The sequence below is a fragment of the Pteronotus mesoamericanus genome, unplaced genomic scaffold (genome assembly GCF_021234165.1).
Source record: "Pteronotus mesoamericanus isolate MK-2021 breed Mesoamerican mustached bat unplaced genomic scaffold, CSHL_Meso_final contig_269, whole genome shotgun sequence".
NCBI lineage: Eukaryota > Metazoa > Chordata > Mammalia > Chiroptera > Mormoopidae > Pteronotus > Pteronotus mesoamericanus.
In genome coordinates this window covers 1,478,366-1,497,248 of record NW_026555114.1, presented here as the reverse complement: position 1 = coordinate 1,497,248, position 18,883 = coordinate 1,478,366, and the positions used below count along the sequence as shown (strand labels likewise).

Here is an 18,883-nt window from a genome sequence, read left to right as displayed (position 1 = left end):
TTCCTACAAGATCTTCAAATGGCCAAAAAATATATGAAAAAGTGCACAACCTTATTAGTCATCAGAGAAATACTAATTAACACCATAAGGTATCACCCTCCAGAATGGCTCAAATTAAAAAGATGAGCAACTTCACATTGGCTAGAATGTGGGACAACTTACCCATTGTTTGAGGGAAATATAAAACAATACAACTTCTTGAGGAAAAGGTTTGGAAGTTTGTTACAAAACTAACCACATTGCTACCTTATGAAGCAGGAGTTCCACTTGTAGGTATTTATGAGAAATGAACACATATGTTTACAAAAAAAAATTTTTGAGAAAAATTTTCACAGCAGCTTTAATCAAAATAAGCAAAAGCTATAAAAACCCCAGCTATCCATCACTAAAAGAAGGGATAAACTATGTTATATTCATACCTTGGAATACTATTCAGCAAAAGAAGGGATAAACTATGTTATATTCATACCTTGGAATACTATTCAGCAATAGAAGGAAACAAACAAATTTAGTTTGTTTCCTGCATCTCACAAACATTACGCTGAGTGGAAGAAGCGTTACACAAAGAGACTGCCCACTGTGTATTAGTACAGGAGTTCTTAAACAGGAGAAACAAATGGATAGTAGAAAACAATGGGAATAGTGTTTGATTCTATATTGGGGTGAAGGAAAAATTAAATGGGAATAGGCATGAGGGAAATTTCTTGAGTGATAATCATGTTCTGTATCTAGTTTGAGGTTACTTAGGTGTATGCTACCTGTCAAAGCTCAGGACATTTACATATTAAGATTCGTGTATTTGTGTAAAATTCATGTAAATTTTACTTAACAAAAACTAACATATATTGAGTTAATAACATGCACACAAAAATAGTTAAGGAAAAAATATGCTGATGTTTGCAATTTACTTTGAAATGTGTCTAATAAAATGATAGATGGGGGCCCGGGCTGGGTAGCTCAGTTGGTTAGAGCATCATCCTAATACAGCAGGCTGCAGGGTGGGTCTCCAGTCAGGGCACACACAAGAATCAGCCAATGATTACATAAATAAGTGGAAAGAGAAGCTGATGTCTCTCTCTCTCTCTAATATCAGTAAATAAAATAAAATGTATAGATGGATATGAAATAAAGCAAGTACAGTAAAATTTTAATGGTACAATCTAGGTAATGGGTACCTATTTTCACTATAAATTTGTTTCAACTTTGCTCTATATTAAAATTTTTGAAGTCCTTACAATGGTTAACAGAGCTCTAGCCTACTACCATCTCTCAGCTACCACCTCCTAACATTCTTAACCTTGCCCACCCAGCTCTAGCTACATTGCCTCCTAGCTGGTCTTGAACATAGAAAACATAATCCTGTCACAGAGGATGGGCACTGAATGTCCCTCGATCACTCCTCCACACTCCTGCTCAAAGGGTCCTTGGAAGAGGTTTTCCCAGAACACCCTGTATAATACAGCACTACCAACCACCCCACCATAATACTTACCACCATCTAGCATGGTACATGCTTGTTTATCATCTTCACCGCCCTCCACCCCACCTGGCAATTCCACCAAAAAAAAAAAGGTTTTCTTTTGCTCGTTGTTTGCCCAGTACCTTGAACAGGCCCTGGCATGTAAAAGGCAATAAATCTTAGCTACGTGAATGAATTAATAAAGGAACATGGCAAGTATAAATGGCATGGCTTTAAAGAATGCAATTTTTGACAATTCTATCAAGAACTCTACTAGTTCTACTTTTACTGATCTCTCCAAATTACATGATCATAAAGACATTTATCTCAATATTCACAGGCCAGCACAGCCCAGAGGTGTTCAGGTTAAAATGAGGAATTTGAGCCTCGTGGAATATTTTTAATGAAGCCTTAATATTTTTCCCAGTGTGACCAAAATAAAGTTTTCCTATACTTAACTGAAAAAAAGGAGATTTATCTCAATATTCTTTAAGGAAAAAAACTTAAGAAATCTAAATCAATGTCCAGCTATAGAGAAAAGTACATTTCCACCTTAAAGCCTCTGACTTAACTTTTTGCTGTTCTTTCTCTGCCTAAGTCTTTATTAACTTCTGTGTCAATTCCTTACTATCATATTTTATTGTTCTATTTTCTTCACATTACAATTTAAATTGTACATTAATTTAGTTTTACTTAAATCTACCTCTCTTACTATCTCTATTAGATCAAAAATCACATCTATTTTGCTCAAAATATACATTTTATCCCAGACATGTGTTGAATAAATGAACACCTCTTAAGTCTTCACACTTCATGACAAGTCAATCTATGTGTAATACTGGGAGAAACACAATTGAAAATGTAAGTATGATGCTTTCAAATAACTAAAACACATAGTAAGATAACATCTAATAGAAATGAAAGAATTAAGAAAGGAAGAATACAGAGCTGCTGTTTTTTCCATGATTCCCATAAAAGTATTTGGGTTTTAGTCCATGTACATGTATAAGTTTGTATTTTTTCTAAAAAATTATGGATTATAAACAAAAGAGTCCATGTTTACATTACCAAAAAGAGCAATGATAATGTTAGGCATGGGTGGGAATAGGGCCTGTTTATCCAGACCATCGGCACAACAGATAATCATTTATGATACATGAGATGTGTTGAAACCAGGGGCCTGGCAGCTTGGGAAAGCTAGGAGAACTGCGGTTTTCCTGGAGCCATCTCATATACAAAGTGGTGGGGACTGGGAAACAGAGAAAGTACTTCTGCCCAGTTCTGCTTCTGAGTTAACTCTACTTAACTATATTCCTGGGTGCCACCTAAGCTTCATTCATATTTGTGCACCTCTTATATAGGTAACTTTTTTTAAATGTTTAACGAAGATACATTTATTTTCTCAATCTGAGACTCATAGGTAGGACAGTTAGGTAAAATCTACAGAAAGGAGAACTGTGCACAAAATTGAAGCAAAACTGTGTTATGATTTGGACACAGATTTAACATTCTCTTCACCTACACTTACTCAAAAGCTGGAGGAATCACACTATCTGATATCAAACTATACTACAATGCCATAGTAATCAAAACAGCATGGTACTGCCCTGGTCAGTGTGGGTCGGTTGGCTGGAGTGTCATCCTATAGACCAAAAGGCTGAGCATTCAATTCCAGGTCAGGGTGTGTATGAGAAGGCAGCCAACCAATGTTTCTCATACTGATGTTTCTCCCTCTCTTTCTTTCTTTTACCCTCTCTCCTTCCCTCCCTCCCTCCTTTTCCCTAATAAAAATGTCCTTAAGTGAAGGTAAAAAAATAATAATAATAATAAAGAAACAGCATAGTACTGCCATAAAAACAGACATATAGACACCTGTCAGAATGGCTATCATCAGTAAATGATCAAACAACAAGTGTTGCCAAGGATTTGGAGAACGGGGAACCTTCGAGCACTGTTGGTGAGAATGCAGAATGGTGCAGCCACTGTGGAAAGCACTATGGAGTTACCGCAAAAAATTAAAAATGGAACTGCTTTATGACCCAGCAATTAAACTTCAGGGAATATATCCAAAGAAACCTAAAACACTAATCTGAAAAAAATATATTCACCCTTATGTTCACTGCAGTGTTATTTACAATAGCCAAGATTTGGAAGCAACCCAACTGCCCGTCAGTAGATGGGTGGATAAAAAACCTGTAAGACATTTACACGATGGACTACTACTTGGTTTTAAAAAGAAGGAAATCTTACCTTGTGCAACAGCATGGACGGACCTGGAGAGTGTTATGCTAAGTGACATAAGCCAGTTAGAGAAACAAGTACCATATGATTTCACTTATATGTGGAATCTAATGAACAAAATAACCTCACAAACAAACAGGTTCACAGATACACAGAACAGATGGACAGCTGTCAGAGGGGTGAGGGTTGAGGGCTGGATGAAAAAGGTGAAGGGATTAAACAAAGAAAAAAAAAACCCTCATAGACACAGGCAACAGTACGATGATTGCCAGAGGGGCAGGGAAGAGACAGAAGACCGTGAAGGGCGTTAAGTAGTGCTGTAAGGAGACTTAACTTGGAGTGCTGAACACACAACATAACATATTGGGCTGGCCAAAAAGTCCATTTGCTGTTTTACATAAGATGGCTCTAATAGCGCTTAGCTGTCTTTAACATGATTCAAAACAATATTGTTAGATTGCATTGTGACAACTGTCATACCAGCGTATGTTTAAAAAAAAAAAACTTATCAAAATTGGTGAATTTGTGACTGATTGAACGTGTCAGAAGTGGTTTGTTAAGTTCCACGCTGAAGATTTCTCACTGGATGATGCTGCACAGTTGGGTACACCAGTTGAAGTTGACAGCAATCAAACTGAGACTTTAATTGACAACAATCAATGTTAGACCACACGAGAGATAGCTGAAATGCTCAAAATATCCAAATCAATAGTTACTGGTGAAAATGAAAAATGTGTCTTTTATTTTATGGGAAAAAAACTAAACAAACTTTTTGGCCAACCCCATACAGAAGATGTATTATAGAACTGTGCACCTGAAACCTATATAATTTTATTAAATAATAGCACCCCAATAAGTTAAATAAAATTTAAAGAAAGAAAATACAATTTATGGTCTGCAAAGATCCCTAAGAGCCCAGATTACTTCTATGTTGACCAATATTAGCTCCCCACTGTCTGGCACATGGGAACACTTAAATGATTACTGAGTAACTGAGTAGTGATAAACAAGTTTCAGAAGGGTTTGATTAAAGTAATGGATAACAGTCACAGTAGTCTATAAAAGATGAATATTTGAAGGAACATCATAACCTTTTACAATGAAAACTAAAACTGTCAAACTACCTGCATGACATATCTTCTGCGATCACATTTGGGAAGGAATGAAGTATAGTCCTTAGATCATGTACTCCGAATTTGAAGTCAGACAGAATTGAGTTTGAATTCCAATTTTACCTTTTACAAGTTGTGTGACCTTACTACCTGTAAAACAGGGTAACTTCTACCTCACAGTATACAGTAGATGAGATAATGTACATATAAAGATCTTTGAACATAGTAAGAGCTCACTCAATGCAAAAGAAGGAGCTTGTTTTCCAACACTGCAACCTAATTTTTGAAACAGTCCTCACAGGGCTATACTACTGCAGTACCCATGAAGAAAAGATTATTCAAGTCTCTCAAAATACAATCTGGGCATAAAAACTACTTTAGAGAAATAATTTAGGCTCTGGCTGGGTTGCTCAGTTGGTCAGAGCATTGTCCTAATATGCCAAGGTTATGGGTTCGATCTTCGGTCAGGGCATATACAAGAAGCAAGCAATGAATGCATAAGTAAGTGGAACAATCTCTCTCTCTCTCTCAAATCAATAAATAAAAAAGTAAACAAACAGAAGTAATTTAAGTTACTCAGAAAACCTTTAAGTTACTCGGAGCTAAGCACAAGTTACCTTTGGAACTATTAAAAGTGATGCCTCTAATTATAACCAACACAAGTGGGTAGCCTGAGTACCACAAAAGGAATGTGCTCAATCCAGTCAACCCCCCTAACCACACATGGTTCAACCTTCTTGTTAGAGCTTGAGTTTCCTCTTTGCCTTGAAGTCTGTCAACAAATAGTGTAATGGATCAAAATGTAGTCTCTATTAATAAGAAAAAATTATGTTTATAAAATCCTTTCCTCTGGTCACAACATAGAAATAGTTCTCTTGGTAGGAAGAAAAATAATTTAAAAACCACGGCTAGATTTCAAGTCCTTTATCCACTCCTTTGGCATGGTACTTAAATTACAAAGAATATTTCAGGGCCTTGAAAAATGTCAACTACACATTCCAAAAGGCTAAAGAAAGAGGACACTAATTCCATGCCGTATCCGCAGGAATCTTCTACCTTCACAAAATAAAACCAATCTTTAAAAACTACAAATATAAAACCCCAAATCCTAAATATTCCATACTTAATAGTTATATGATTAAATGGAAGACTAAAGTTCATCACAAGTAATTCACCAAAGAATAAATAATATTTTACTTCAAATGTTAAAGAATTATGAAGCCCAGCATGCTGGTCACTTAAATCCTTATACCACTGAAGCCAAAACCCTGCACTCAAAAATATCCTGATTTCTATTAAATTTGCAGCAATATTTGTTTGATTATAAATATTTTAAGAAGTAACAATATTACCCAAAAGAATAACAACAACATAAAAATGTCGGGGGAATTCTAGCTGAACCACACACAAGGGGCTTCAAACAAGTTTGGTGAATACATTTATTAAACGCACAAATTAAAATTCTATTGGCCCCAACGCTCCAAGTGCAAAAGCAGCACAGAATAGAAGTCCACTGCCCGCACCGCCCCACCCCCCATTTACTGAGTAGATGCCATATTTAGGCCATGCCCAAAACCAGAATGTAAATAACTATGAGCCAAAGTATGCAATCCCTACTACACTTCACTGAGCTGTGACTCTGGCAAGCTTCTTTCTCTTTTAGGGCATTTTATTTTTGAGCATCCCCAAGAGGAACATGTAGGATTTTAATGGTAAACTGGGATCATATTTGTCAATTTGAAACATTTATCAAAATTGGAATTCACACTTTACAGATATACAGATACAAAATAACCTTTGTTCAGGTTCATGTATTTCATTACTGTCTCTAGTTTTTAAAAAAGTACATTTACGGTTTTCAGAAATATGGAACCAGATACATAAATTAAGGAACTCCAAATAGATTATATGCAACTATTAACTTCAATGAAGCAACTCCTGGAATACTGACTTTATGAGTAAAAAACAGTGAGGTACAAACTAATATACTACCATCTGTTACAAAAGAACAGAGTGGGAGAAATATAATTATATATATTTTTTGCATAAGATATAGCTACAAGGGCACGTAAAAAACTAGAAAACCTGATTGCCTCAAGGTAGGGGAAAAAGGGAACAAGAATGGGAGGGAGATTTTTACCCTTTTACAAGTATATCTCCTGAATGTTGTATGAAGTGAATGTTTTAACTAGTTAAAAACATTTTTAATAATGACTGTTAATATTTAAAGGATATTAAATATATTTATATAATATATAAATTGTTAAAGCTTGAGCTTTTATTTTTCTTCCAAGAGAATTATTTCTATGTTGTGATCAGAGAAAAGGATTTTGTAAACATAATTTTTTCTTATTAATAGAGACTACATTTTGATCCGTAACACTATTTGTTGACAGACGTCAAGGCAAAGAGGAAGCTCAAGCTTTAACAATTATATATATTTATATTATTATATAAATATATAAAAGATACATAATTCACATATATTACTTTTATACTATATATAAATATAATATATATAAACAGGCTCTGTAAGCCTGTTTAATCATCTGTAAAATGGGGGGATGGTGGTGAATACCTACTTAATCAAGTTACCATTACAAAAAATGAGATCTGGCATGTCAAGTGATTACCACAATTCCTGGTCCATTTCACAAAATGTTTACAGCTTTTCTGATTTTGCACGTCCTTCCTTCCTTGTGCCTAGTATGGTGCTGCACCCACAGCAGTATCTTAGGCAACTATCGTGAAATAAATGGAGACCTTTCTGAAAGTGTCACCAGATTTCAAATCAGCTAGCATTCTGGAAAGTATTATATTTTAGGAAAGGAACCATCTTCATACTTACAGGGATGCTCCAGACCTGCATTCCATCACTGTAGCCAATCATAATCAGCAAAGGTGGCTCGTTCCCAGTGCTGTGTATTTCATGAAATTCCAGATTTCTTGATGTATCTACATTAGAATTAAGTAACAGAGGAATTAGAAAGACATATTGTCAGTCAAAAAAAGCAACACACTTCTTTAATGCCACTAGTGCTACAACTGTTTCGACTGTTTCTCAATAAATAAGTGCAGAACTATTTGGAAGACATCATTTAAAAGAAAGTTGAACTGGAAGCTGAAATCATGAAAATAGTAGTTTTTCATTTAAACAGCATATCTATAATTATCAGCACAAGTAAGATTTCTAAAAATTAAAGTTCTCACTAGAGAACTAGGGAATATTCATATCAGAAACAAAACCATCTGTGAATAACAAATGAAAATGCAATATTGTACCAAAATTAAATAAACATAACCATGAGAAGTATAATCATCTAGAATTTCTAATATTTGTAAATTCAGCTCAAAAGTGTAATAATCATCTAGAATTTCTAATATTTGTAAAGTCAGCAGGGGAAGAAAATTTATGTTCCTTTATATAACAGAATTTAATCTTGGTATGTCTGAAGATACTGGGCATATAGTCCCCTATGAAATAATTATATGTATTTGTGTAACCAACTTTTCCAATTCACATCAGTTAATATTAAGCACCAGTTATATAATCAGTATTATAGAATATTCTCATTGGACAAAACTATTGCACCTAAGAAATTACTATTTCTAGCATCCTATTCTCAGGTCACAACTTTATCTTCCATTACAATTCACTCCTTGACTTTATTGAAATTCCAGTTTACTGACACTTCTTCTTTCTCCCCTTAGTCTAATCTTAGACTTTTCTCCCATCTTACATTCTTTGATCGATCATCTCAGTAATTTCTGTCAATAATCTACCTCTTCTTATCCCTTTGTGTCAGATCTTTGCATGGCACCCAAATAGCTAAACCCCAATCCTAGATGAACCCAACTGCCCACTATTCTAGTATGTTCCATAGCAGCCAATAACTGACATAGAAAAATCAGTGAGACAGAATTAGTACCAATATAAATTAAACAATCTCCACAAACTTCAACTGGACCCTCAAAACTGCACAACAAATTTATTGTGTTCCTAGAACTTACTCTACAATTTCTTCAATGACTTTCTCAAGTCTTATCTAAGCCCTCACTCCACCCGCTCTCTCCTCACTCATAGGGTAATATTTCATCCTGCACAGGGAAACTAGAAACTTCCTGTTGCCAAAGACGGATGTGTAGCCTCTCCACCTTACATCCTATTACCAAGAGTTGTCTTTCCTTCTGTCTAAAGCAAATCCCTCCATCTGTGCTTTGGATCCCAACCTCCACCCTCTCCGGGACCTTTTTCCAATCATTCCTTCTCTACGTCTTCAATTCCTAAAGAGCATTTAAACATCATGAAGTGCCTCCTATCTTTCAAAATTTATCTTAAAAAAATAAATCAGTACCAGTGGATTTTAGATATAAATGACATATAACATTAAAGTATAAAAGATAATACAGAAAAGTATTTTCATGATCACAGTACAGGGAAAGATTTCTTAACAGAACGTAGACACACACGCACACGCACACTCTTTAACATAAAAGACTGGCCAATTCTACAACACTATTTTTTACATTACAATGAAGAACTTCTGTTAATCATGAGCCACTCTTACCACAAGACTGAAAAGACAAGCCACAGCATGGGAGACTTGCAGCAAGCATAACCCCACAAGGATTCATCCAGCCATATAACAATTAAAAATCAATATGAAAGATAAGTCATTAGAAAAATAGGCAAGAGACAGGAAAAAGCACTTCAAAAGAAGATAGTCAAATGATCAATAAACATGAAAGTGGCTCGACCTCATTTGTTGTAATCAAGGAAATGCTAATTAAAACCACAATAACAAAAACTGAGTGATGGGATGTGGAGCAAATGGGTTGCTTATTCACTGCTGGTGAATGTAAATTAGTACAACCACTTTGGAGAACAGCTTGACAACATACTGAAGTTGAAGGTCCCACACCTTTGGTCCAAGCACTTCCATAGGTATACGTACTCATTAGAAGCATGAGCACATTCATACACACTACGACACATGCAAAGGATATTCATAGCCAGATTATTTGAAAAGTTCCAAAAGCTGCAATCAATCCAAATGTGCATCAACAGAACAAACACAGTGTTACATCGCTACACTGGAATACTATTCAGCACAGAAAAGAAAACAATGAACTACTACCATATACCATAACATGGATGAACCTCACAGGCATGATGAGCAAAAAAAAGCCATACTCAAAAGACTATATACTGAATAATTCTATCTATATGAAATTCAAAATCGCCGGACAGTTAGCAATATTCTACTTCTTACCTTCAGTCAGGGGTATCCAACCCATGGCCCACGGGCTGCATGCAGCCCAGGATGGCTATGAATGGGGCCCAACACAAAATCATAAATTTACTTAAAATATGACTTAGTTTTATTACTAAGTTTTATTACTTAGATATTTATATTTTCTATATTAGTGATCACAAACTTGGGTCCTGCTCAACAATTCTTTTTTTTAATTTTTTTTTTTGAGATTTTATTTATTTATTCCTAAAGAGAGGGAAAAGGAGGGAGAGACAGAGAAACATCAACACGGGGTTGCCTCTCGTGCCTCCACCACCAGGGACCTGGCCTGCAATCCAAGCACGTGCCCTAACTGGGAATCAAACCAGAGATCCTTTGGTTCAAAGGTCAGCACTCAAGCCACTAAGCCACACCAGGCAGGGCTCTAGAATTTTAAAAGATTATCGAAAGGACTGTTGCATAATCAGGGTTATTATGTGAGGACCTTTTTTGCTTATCTGTGATACGCAATGACCTTTTTTTTGCTCATCAGTTTTCATTAGTGTTTGTGTATTTAATGTGTGGCTCAAAACAACTTCTTCCAGTGTGGTCCAGAGATGCCAAAAGGTTGGACACCCCTGCCCTAGGTGATGGTAACACAGGTGTTGGATTTGTAAAAATCCATTCACTTATCTATACTTTTGTTTTGTGCTATTTACCATGATATATTTGCATAATAATTAAGGTTTTTAAAAATCATAAGTTAAAGCAATAATATCTCTTTTTATTTGGCTTCATCACTCTCCTCTCCTAAAAGCTAAACTCCTTGATTGGGTTGTTGATAACTGTCATCTATTTTTCATCTCTCACTCACTGAAAATATATTTCAGGATGGCTTCTGCACCTAACACTCCTTCCACGTGACTTTTGCTATAGTTACCAATAATCTCCAAGTTGTTGTTAAAGAGAAAATCACAGCCCAAAAGCACCACTCAATGCTAATGGCCCCATACCAAAGCTAATTTTTAATACCTGACTTAACTGCAGTTTCAACCACTCCCAGAAACAGACTGGATTGGAATTTTATGGTCCAGCACCATTAAGGTAATCGGTTGGAAAGGCCCTCTCCAAGGCCCACCCCATACAGAAACAGGCAATCTGCATAATGAACACTCTCCCCTATCTATTTTCCCCAAAGAAAAGATGTCTGGCCCAAAAGTAATCCTTTCTTATCTTTTGTTAATAGCTCCCTTGCCCACCCTTCTTTCTGTAAAAACCTTCCATTTTGTATAAGCCCTTCTAGTTGCTGGAAGGGATGCTATCCAATTCAGGAATCACTTACAGCAATTCATTCAGTTGAATTTTGTTTTTTAATACTGTTGGATCCAACATATATTTTTCAAGCATATTTTATTAGACTATTCAGCACCTATGACCAATGCTCATCATTTTCTCCTTTAAGTAATTTCCCAGGCATAAACTTCTTGTTTTTCTCATATCTCTCTAGTCATCCTCTGCAGGTTCCTCCTTTTCTATCTAGTCTTTAAATTTTAGAGTTATTTTTCAAAGCTAATCCTGTGGACAAAAAAGGGACCACATATTAAACCTGACAAGCTCAGGGGAGGCCTCCATAGTGGGCTTACAAACTCAGAGACCAAAATTAACCACATAGAATGGTCTGAAATTAAAACTTCATGGCAGGTAGTCTTGTCCAAGGCCAGTATCTTCTTTGACAAAGGTCAATCTTTACCTTATCATAGCCTGTCTGTTGTCTTTTTTCATCTGCAGAACATACCTTGGGAATGTCAGGGGAATCCCCTTTTTCCAGACCCCTCAGGGCACAACCTCCCACCAGAGCCAGTGGAACAGAACCCATCATTGTTATCATGTTGATTGTCAATTGTTAACTGTTAAAAATTAAGTGCGTGTCTATCCCTTTTATTTTTCAGGGACTTCCCCATTTAGCTTCCTCCCTCCTCCCTAATTTATCACCAAAGAGATTCTACTGTATAAAATAAATGGTAAAACTGCCATTTTTCCAGAGCAGTATCTCAATCCATTGAGATTTTGCTTCCCAGCAACTGTCAGTTTGGCTCAAATAAACTCATAAAAATTCTCTACAGATTTGGATGGTTCTTACCTTGACAATTCCTAAACTCCCTTGTCTTCTCACAGTGTGCCCTCCCCTAGGTGATCCCGTAGCTTCAGTGAGTATCTGCTAGCGACGTCCTCAAAATGGGTCTTTGGGTGTCTCAATGGAAAAGTAAATTCCACTCAAAAACCTTTTCTACCCAATCCTGACCTTCCAGAGTTTCCTCTTTTGGTGAATAGTAAGTAAGGTCAGGAACCGCCCTGTTCCTTCCCCCCAGCAATAAATATCCCACTAATCCCTGTCTTCCTAAACAGCTCTCTCCTTCCAACACCACCCTGTCCCACCCTATTCCAAAAGCATAAAAAGCTTGTGGTATCCAAAACCCATACTACAGTCCCAGTGCTAGCTTTAAAACACAAATAATGACATACCTCCTCACCTCCATCCTCTACATAAGTGACTTCCAGTTGCCCAAATAATAAGATGAAAACGTTTAACATTGCTTATAATTAGTAATTTTTTAAGGCTGATTTTCTTTTTACAGGAATTTACTGACATAAGGGTAATACCACATGTTTCTATATTTCCAGCAAAATTCAGAATTATAAACTTATTTTCTGAGAGACCAATTAATTCTCTTTGTAGCTAACATTTAATGGTGTTTTTTTTTTTTTTATAATTTTCAGTGTCCTTTGGTGTATACATCATCCGATCTGACACACAGCAATACTGTTTTATATGCAGAGCCGGAACCAATTTCATTCTATCATTGACAAGCGCAACTTAGGTATAAAGTACTCAGAGCTGAGGGGAAATCTAAGAACTCTTAATACATAATCCGGTCATCCTTCTACTACAACTACCACTTGAACACAGGTTGTTACTTTTAGAAGAGCTCAGAGGCCACATATAAAACCCCTGAGGTCATTATATGAACAAAATCTCATTTCTGTTCATTTAGATTATGCTATTTTTCTTTCTCTGGATGGTGGTACAGCAGACTTCCATTATTTTTCTTTGAAATTCTTAATTTTATAAACATTTTATATTATCCTTCAGAATTGTTATGGTTTTAAGTAACCCTTATTTATTGACTTTTCTCCATCTTTATATTCTTGATCCTACCATCATAACTGGTTACTCTGTCCAGAACTGATCCTCATCTCCTTAGCTGGTTTCTTTTTTTCTCATTTCACCCCTAAATATGGACTTTATAGTCTTTCCCATAGAGATATTGCACTCTTTTGCATTTTTTGCCAACTGCAATGTTCTCCTTCAGTTCACCAACCCTTCAAAACCTTGTCCGGTTGTAAGTTATCTGTGAACCTCCCCACATACCTCCCTTACTCCATTTTCCCTCCCTAGAAAAATGTCTGCAATTGGTAAGAAGAAGAGGGATACTGGGTTTTCTGCTTGCCTTAAAAATCAAGGTGTAAAATGAAATTAAATCTTTCCTTCCAAACCAGCTTTTTCTGTATTCTGGGTGTGTATTAATAGCAGCAACATACTGCCAATACCCAGTCTAACACCTGTGCAGTCATTTCTAGTACATGCCAACGTGTGAAAAAAGAGATTAAGGCAGAAAAGGATGTTTTAGCCAAAAGGCCCCCTGTACAAAGATCCTGAGGCATGAAAAGTTCAATACCTTCAATGATCTGAAAGGCAAGTGGGGTTGAAGCATAGCTTATGAGGGGACATAGTAAGATGAGAAAAGGACCAAGACTGTGAGGCACTTCTGGGACATTTAAGTGAAAATGTCTAGAAGTTATTTGAAATGGGAACCCAAGTACACCAGCTCAGCAGCATCTTGAAGTAAATATTATCTCTATAGACTTCACACATTTTCCAACTCTGTGCCTCCCCCTCTTCTGGTAACTGACCTTAACCCCGCCCCCTGCCACCCATCAAGCAGAGATAAGCACATTACCAGATGAGCCAATTCTAGCACTACATTCTTGGCTAGTGCAACTATTTCAACAACCAGAAGGTGATCCAGACTGAGCATTCTGGATTCCCAAAGAACACTTTTTCCTTCTAGATCATATAGTGTGACCATAAAGGTATGAAGAGAGAGTTTGAGCAATCACTGTTCCAACCTTGTTAGAAATCAAAGAGAGAAGCAAGAATTCAGGAAGAAGTGATGAGGAGTGGAAGACTTGACACATCAAGCCACTATCCTTCCCACTATGGATAAAAAAAGGGATTCCATGAAAAGTAACCCCACAGGGTGATCTGGTCATAAATCTCTACATGGGCAGGTCACAGTCACACCCCAGGCATTCAACTTCTTCATTAAAAGGCTTATCTTTGCCTTAAGCAAGCCCTTTCCAGTGTTTTTGTACATCTAGGTTTGAAATGCCTCTTTTCAGACCTCTCTTTCTAAAGGGTGACCATACTCAAGAGAACACATAATCTCATTAAATATCCTGTAATCCAATCCCTGCCTTGTTCCTGCTTTCCTGTACTCCTAATTTCAAATGCATTAAAGAAGCTGCAAAACTTATTCTCTGAAGAATCTGAAATCTTGCTCCCCAGCTCAAATAAACTGTTATAAAAATTCTCCACAGGTTTTCCTTGGCTGGTGTGGCTCAGTGAATCGCATGCCGGCCTGCAAACCTAAATGTTGCTGGTGGGCCGGGTCCCCATCCCAGCTGGGGGCGTACAAGCAGCACTCAGTCACGGTATCTGTCACACATAGATGTTTCCCTCTCTCCCTCCTTTCCACTCTCTCTAAAAATAAATAATAAATTCTAAAAAAAAAAAGTCTTTACAGGTTTGGATGTTTCTTACATCTACACAAGCTATATAAGGGGGTTAAAAAAAAATTCCCACATGAAAACAGTATGGTGGTTCCTCAAAAAATTTAAAACAGAATTACCATATGAGCCAATGCTTACACTTATGGGTATATACTCAAAAAAATAGAAAGCAGGCACTCAAAGAGGTAGGTGTATACCCATGTTAACAGCAGCATTATTCACAAAGCCAAAAGATGGACACAACCCAAGTGACCACTGAGAGACAAATGGTTAAACAAAATGTAGTATACAAATACAAAGGAATATTACAGCCTTAAAAAGAAAATTTCTACACGTGCTACAATATGAATGAACCTGAGGACATTATGCTAAGTGAAATGAGCCAGTCATATAAAGACAAATACTCTATGAAACCATTTATGAGGTACCTTGGAGAGTCAAATTCATAGACATAATGTAGAACTATCAAATGAGGCTGTCAAAGGCTAGCGGGAATAGAATGTGGAGTTGTTGTTTAACAGGTATAGAACTTCAGTTTTACAAGATGAAGAGTTCTAGAGACTGGCTGCATAATAATGTAAATGCACAGCAGGCCCTCAAACAGTAAGTTTCCTTCAATGTCATTTCATTATAATGTTGATGAGATATTGTGGGAAATTAACTCATTCATATCCATCAGCCTATGGTAAAATTGGTTTTGTTGTACCTTGTTCCACCACAGTTCCAAGAACCTATAAACAATGTTAAGGGAGGACTTACTGTACTTCAGGCTACTAAACTGTACACTTAAAAAAATGTTTAGGATGATAAACTCCATATGCATTTTATCACAATTTTTAAAAAATTTTAGATTACCTTAAACCAATCACTTGCAGCTAAAACAAGAGATGTTGAATATAAAAATTGATACCTAAGTTTAGTACTCAACTTGACATTAGAATAGGCAGTGAGTCCACAAGTCTAGCAGGTCCTAAGAATTTCCCCTCATAAACTAGAGACTTGACAATTCTTGTTACAGTGTAGTAAACCAGATGGAGAACTTGATGTGTTTTGGGACTCAAACTATATGCATACTCTTGGGGAATTTGATAGAAAAATGTTAGGATTTTAAACTGCTTTGGCTATGTTTTTTTCAATATGGAATCTTAAGAAAAACAAGTTTAGGAATAAATCAGACTGCTGGGAAAGAGAAATGAACAGTGATCATGATACAAAAGGCCTTTGTCCCATTCTCCAAAAATCGTGATGTCTACTTAACAACAGCCAAAATTAACACATTGATTAGAAATGGAGATACCTAGGAGAACCCAAGACTGGATCATCTGCCCTAACCACGATAAACCATATGGAGCAGGATGCAGCCTGGAGGCAAGGGGCCAATCGGAAGTACTTTATAATTTCAGGCAGAAAAGCAGAGTTCTCAGGACTGCTGGAAGAAACAGAGAGCAATCACCAGAGTAGAGTTCAATTCAAACCCTGTATTATAGCTATTAATAAAGAAGGAAAAGGAAGGATTTGCTAGTAAAGAAGGAAATTTGAGTCACAAAATGAAAGAGAAGGAAATTTGAGTCACAAAATGAAAATTAAAAATATAATAAGATTTCTAAAAGACATATAGTAGGAAAAGTTTACATATTATCAATAATTACCCCTACAAATGAATGTTTTATTCCATATAAAGAGGGCCCAACAAGTTGTCATTATTTGGATGAACCAGCTGATAAAGAATCCAAAATTTAAAAAAAAAAAAACCAATTGCAGAAACAACACTTAGCTTCTCTCATCCTGGAGAGCAGCTTAAAGGAAAATATGGCACCACATTTGAAACGTCTGGAGGAGACAAATCAAGGTCCAAATAGAAAATTAAAACAATTCATTGTATTTATATCAGGAATTTAATGCAGAGCACCGGTTAGCTGAGAAGCCAAAACAGAAACTGTGAGGCAACCTACTGGATTAGCAACAGCAGGAAGTCATTACTACCCGTAGGCGAGGAGAATACAGCAGAAACTGAACCTAAGGTGGAGTTGCCCAGGGGAACCTAGAACCACAGAGGAAATGCTGCTGCTGACAGGGAGAAGGAGAGGGAATAATCTTTTTCCCTCTCAGCCATCTCTCATTCAATCTCTCACCAATGCCTCCCAAACTCAGTCAGGACATGACAAACATGGAAGTCTGGGAAACAGATAAAGGGCAACCCCCTCTCACTTGGACTTAAAGTTTAAGACTAGCTATGATATGTTAAAGTTACTTGTACAATACACTATTAGTTCTAATGAAGTTTCTGCAGTGTGATTATGCTACTTTTAAAATTAAAAATAAATTTACTTTGAAAACTAAAAAGTTACTGAGAGAGAAAGTAATCTGACTCAAGAAAGAGTTCTTTGTCGGAATCAGGTCAACCTCAAGCAAACATTTAATTCATATCCCAAAAAGTTAAAACCATACCATTTAAATCTGCATTTTCAAATCTGACCCAGACTATTTTCTCCTTTTCTTCTGTTAGAGGTGTTCCACTGTAAGCCTGCATAGTAAACAGAAATGTTTGAATAAAAATATTTTACAACTCTAATATTACTGATGTTCAAAACAAAGAGTAACTTAAATAAAACCAACTCTTATCCCTCTGCAATTTCACCAATCCTACATCTTGGAAACTAGACATTTTGTAATATTTTTATTCCTAAAGAAAGTATCCAGGAGTTTGATAACCTTGGTTAAAAAAAAAGGGCGGGGGGGGGTAACCTACTGTAGAACTGCAGAAACCTAAAATATAACAATCATAGTCTATCAGAAAATACCATTATAATACAAAGGTGCTCAAAAAACTAAATCACTCTCTATATTGGTCAATATATAAGAAGGATTAAGAAATAAACAAAACTACCATAAGTATCTATTTAGTACCCTGGTATTTATGAACACTCAATTACACTCTACCCAGAATTGTCAAAAATATTACTTTCTTACAGCATAGGGAATATAGTCAATAATATTGTAATAATTACATATTGTGCCAGATGGGTGCTAGAATTATCAGGGGTGGCAGGGCACAGGGATCACTTCATACATTATATAATTGTCTAACCACTAGGCTGTACACCTGCAACTAATAAATATTGAATGTCAACTGTAATTGAAAAATAATTTTTAATGTACTTACTGACATAAATACGATAATATATGCATAATACCTCATTTTCCTAAATCATAAAGCAATTAAAAGCTTTGTTCTTCTCTTCTAGGATTAGAAATATAGCACAAAAGACAAGAATAAAATCACTTGTTTGCAGTCACACACACACACAAAAAGGAGTATTACTTTCTGTTTGCCTCCAGTTCTCCAGCTGAAGGGCACGGGTCAGCGGTGGGGGTGGGGGAAAAGCATTACCTTTTCAGTCTCTGACCTGGCTCCTAGATCCAACCTATTAGCTAGTTCCTACCAGCCTGCAAGGGTCATAAAGACAAACATAAACTTGCCCTGAAGTCAAAGGAAAAGTGTCAAGGGTACTCATCAGTATTCAAAGCAAGTGTTTTTATTCTTGCTTTGAATATTCTTGCTTTTGAAATTTTTAAAGATTGTATGTACTTACAAGCATTTAGAATGTCAAAAAAAAGTGGTTCTGAGTTCAGGGAACTATTATTTAACATAAGTTATGTCAAAATCATACAAAAAACTACCATCCCATATATGTATTTTGTGTTATACATGACCTGCTTTAAATTTCCATGCCAATTTATAGCCCCTGTACTTATCGTACAAAATTATTGGCCATTGAAAAAACTATTAAAAGACAGTTACTTTAATAGCAGATTTACTACACACAAAAAAGTCCTTGTGATTTCAATTGCCTTTTTAAAAAAAAACAAAACAAGCGAGATGTAAACAGTGCAGTTAATTCCTTTAAAGAGAAAAACCCACACTATCACCAACTTTACCTTCAACCATCTCATCATTATCATCAACTTTATCTTTCCAACCTTCT

General features: G+C 36.2%; 1 protein-coding gene across 2 annotated transcripts in view; it reads right to left on the bottom strand.

The window, feature by feature from the left end:
- BCAS3 (BCAS3 microtubule associated cell migration factor) overlaps nucleotides 1-18,883 on the bottom strand; it is a 475,802-nt gene that overhangs the window by 449,602 nt on the left and 7,317 nt on the right. For both annotated transcript variants that reach the window (XM_054574853.1, XM_054574854.1), the window contains exons 4-5: nucleotides 17,346-17,421; nucleotides 7,661-7,767 (exon numbers count right to left, since the gene is read on the bottom strand). In XM_054574853.1, coding sequence (XP_054430828.1) covers nucleotides 7,661-7,767; nucleotides 17,346-17,421 — 183 coding nt within the window. The remainder of the gene's footprint in view (nucleotides 1-7,660; nucleotides 7,768-17,345; nucleotides 17,422-18,883) is intronic.